The 3,487-nt window shown below is 39.2% G+C and overlaps 1 protein-coding gene across 1 annotated transcript; it reads right to left on the bottom strand.

The window, feature by feature from the left end:
- Positions 1 to 1,065: 1,065 nt before the first annotated feature.
- On the bottom strand, positions 1,066 to 2,866 carry LOC105126270 (probable disease resistance protein At1g58390). The gene is made up of 3 exons (XM_011027089.1): positions 2,666 to 2,866; positions 1,983 to 2,394; positions 1,066 to 1,661 (listed from the first exon to the last, which is right to left on the bottom strand). The coding sequence occupies exons 1-3, from the start codon at positions 2,864 to 2,866 to the stop codon at positions 1,066 to 1,068; spliced, it is 1,209 nt and encodes a 402-aa protein (XP_011025391.1).
- Positions 2,867 to 3,487: the final 621 nt, after the last annotated feature.

Below are 3,487 nucleotides of genomic sequence, written 5' to 3'. Positions count from 1 at the left end.
TCATATATGATATTAGCACATCAAAATGATAAAAACATACACAAAAAGTTAATTTGAAGAAAAAAATTTAATTTTTTTAAAAAATAAGTTAATTTAAAGAAAAAAATGTAATTTTTTTTAAAAATATATTGAACTGCAATGAAAAAAATCATATAAACACCACAAAGTGTATTTTTAAAGCTAAAACTTTGATTATTGAACAGTTTAGTATCGTGCAGTAACCAAAGGAGCATCATGTAAGGAGAGAATGGGAGTGGAGGAGATAACTGTAGTTTTTAGGAAACCAAGGGACTAAATTACAATGAGACTGAGAGCTGAGGGACTAGATAATAATCTACTTAACAGCAAATCAAAATAAAACAAAAGATGATGATGTCAAAATTACCATCGTAGCCTTTTTCAGTGCAATTCAATCCAGCAATTTAAGATTTTCTCCCCGTCTCTCTTTCATCTCACACTAGATAAGAGAAATCAAGAATGTTTTTTTAAGCATATTTTTTTAATAATTTTGAAATAGTAATATAAAAATAAAAATTATTTTAAAAAACATGCTTTCTAGCATTACAATACCACACACGGAAACAGTATTGGGTTGCTGCGGTGCCCGGATCAGCCAGCATTTGGATTAGTCTATTCTTTACCTTTAATTCTTGCTATTATCATTACAGGCAAGATTAACACCCTCCTCGGTCCAAGATAATGCAGCCTATCAAGGCCAGAAACCTGTTGCGTTAATTAATCGTCACCTCTCAGAAAAGTTGGAATCAACACTGGTTTCCTTTGTTTAGGCCCTCTTTTCTTCTGGTTCAATAACTCACCGGACCACACTGGCTCACTGGTCTCGGCTTTTGTAAACTGGACCCTGCATTATATATCAGCCCTGTTCAGTGCTCATGTGGCAGTCGAGAGAAAGAAATCTTCTTGAAGGAGTTTCCACCTTGGCTTGAAGTTAAAATCGATACCTCCATCACCCAGAAAAGCAACTCCCTCCCAATCAGACTATCAAATTGCTACACTTAATGGGCTACTCGACCAGATTCATCACCATTGCCAGTTAACATATGATTATATTAGCATGATAACTTCAAGGAAAATATCTTTTGGCCTCTGCTGCATAAGATGTTTCATCGTGGGATCATAAATCCCGTCGTATTGGAGACATGGTACATTCTTGACCATCCAGTGGTCTTCCCCTCCATTGCATGACAATCTTTGGGTGGAGTCATCTGGTATCCCTGCAAATGACAATTCTTTGAGGTCTTTCAAGTGCTGGATTCCTGAAGGCACCTGTCTCTGTTGCGGGCAAGCTCCTACAGCTAGCTCTTGAAGAAGGGGCAACGCTCCTTTTTCTATTATAATGGAATTCAATCCGGAAAGAGAGAGCCACTTGAGCTTAAGAAACCCTCCTTCAAAATGCACTTCCTCTTCATCGTATCCACAAAAGAGCCCAAGAGATTTTAAACTGGGCAAAGCTTGAAAGACTTTAACTGGATCATCATTCAATCTTGAAAACACTAATCCCAACGTAACTAGATTGTTCAGTTTGGAAATCCAACATGGAAACCTTTCTGATTTCCCATGAAGGTATAGACTTTGAAGGCGAGGAGGAGGAGAAGACATTGTTTGCGCTTCAAGAATCTCATCCTTTTTGACTGAAAAGACTGATTGTGTTTGCAAGTATTATCTCCTCTAACGCAGTGCATAAATCCCTTCCATATTCTCGTTTCAAATCTGTGATCCCCAATTTCCTCATCTGCTCCAACATTTGCAACTCATTGATTAATCTCACATCATGATCTACTTTAATTCTATGAAGTGTTTGTAAGAACTCGATCACCAATACTTCCACGTATCTTCAACGTGCGAGTCTTTTCGTGAACTCCCAGAAGATGTCGTAGTTTTGGGAACCTGCTGATCTCAACTGGCAGTTCCTCCACAAAGGAATTGCTCAAATCTATAGTCTCCCAAGTTGTAGAGCTAACCGATGGATTTTGGGAGTTTGGACACTTTAGCATCCTTTAGGCTTGAGTACCTTTGATGCAACAAGTTTCCCAGTTCTTTGGGGATGCGATCTATGGGATACCTTTCAAAATCTAACATGGTCAAAAGCTTAAATTTTGTAAATATTGCAGAGATTAAAGGCTTCTGGACATCAACTCCATTGAAGACCATGACAGAGCGAGTTTGAGACTTGGTGCTGCTGCTGCTCCTCGAAATGTTACTAATCACTCTTTTGCTTATGGAGAGTCGTCGCCGTGCTATGCCTTCAATAGATGAGCAATTCTTGGAAATGTGGCAGAAACTCAACTCCATTGACTTGGAAAGAATGATGTCACGCACTAAATCATGAACTCGACATGTTCTAAGAATTCCTTTCAAACCAGCTTCATTCAGCTGAACCAAACTTCGATGGATAAGTTCAGTGAAGTATTCTTCTGCTGTCTTTTCTAACGTCATGCCTTGCTATTATTGTATAAATCCCTCAGCAATCCATAGTTTGATTAGTTTACTACGCCTGATGGAGAAATCCTCTGGAAACATACCAAAGTGTAAGAAACAAGATTTGAGGTGGTAAGGCAGATCATTGTAACCAAGGAAGAGAATTTTTGTGACATTCTCAACATGCGGATCACAAACCAGTGCTGAACCGAGGTTATCAAGCAACCTTTTCCCATTCGAGAACCACCTTTTCCTTGGTTGCTAGAAGTCTACCAACAGCCGCAATTGCTAATGGCAATCCTCCACACCTTCTAACAATGTTATGAGATAATGCCTCCAAATCTTTAGGACATATCCCTTGAAAGTCAAACTTGAATGCCTTCTTGCAAAAGAGTTCGCATGCCTCTTGTTGAGGCAGAGGTTCCATCTGCTAGACATGAACTAATGAAGATCGTTTGCAAAAGTTAGCAATATCCTTGTTTCTTGTTTTGGCCAATCATCCACTTCCGTTGTCATTGTTGAACAAAGCATGCTCCACATCTCCCTAGAAGCCAATTTCCCATTCATCATCAAATACAATGAGATATCTCTCTTGTCGTAGATATTCTCTAAGCTCATATATCAAGGATGAGACATCCATGGCAACAATGGTTTTAGGGACAAGCTGTTTTTTGCCTTCATAGAGTTTCTTTAGTATGCTCGTCCTTATCATATGATTGAGACACAGTGATCCACGCACGACATCCAAAGTGCTTCTTCACTTGGTGATTGTCATAAACCTTCTTAGCCAGAGTGGTCTTCCCTTTGCCGCCCATACCAACCAAGGAAATCATAGTCCTTTGGGATGTTCCGCCTACCAAGTAGAGTATCATCTCTTGGAGATTCAATGCCAACAAGCTCACCTTCTTCAATGAAAAGAGATTCTTCTCGGGGATCATGCAATAAGACTGTTGTCGCATTGCTACTTGACGTGACATGCTCTGACGAAATGAACAGGAATCTTTCACTTCTATCCTTGATTTCGTGAAGTCTTGCCATGATATCTTGA

The sequence above is a fragment of the Populus euphratica genome, unplaced genomic scaffold (genome assembly GCF_000495115.2).
Source record: "Populus euphratica unplaced genomic scaffold, PopEup_1.0 scaffold75.1, whole genome shotgun sequence".
Classification (NCBI taxonomy): Eukaryota; Viridiplantae; Streptophyta; class Magnoliopsida; order Malpighiales; family Salicaceae; genus Populus; species Populus euphratica.
This window is presented reverse-complemented; position numbering and strand designations above follow the sequence as displayed.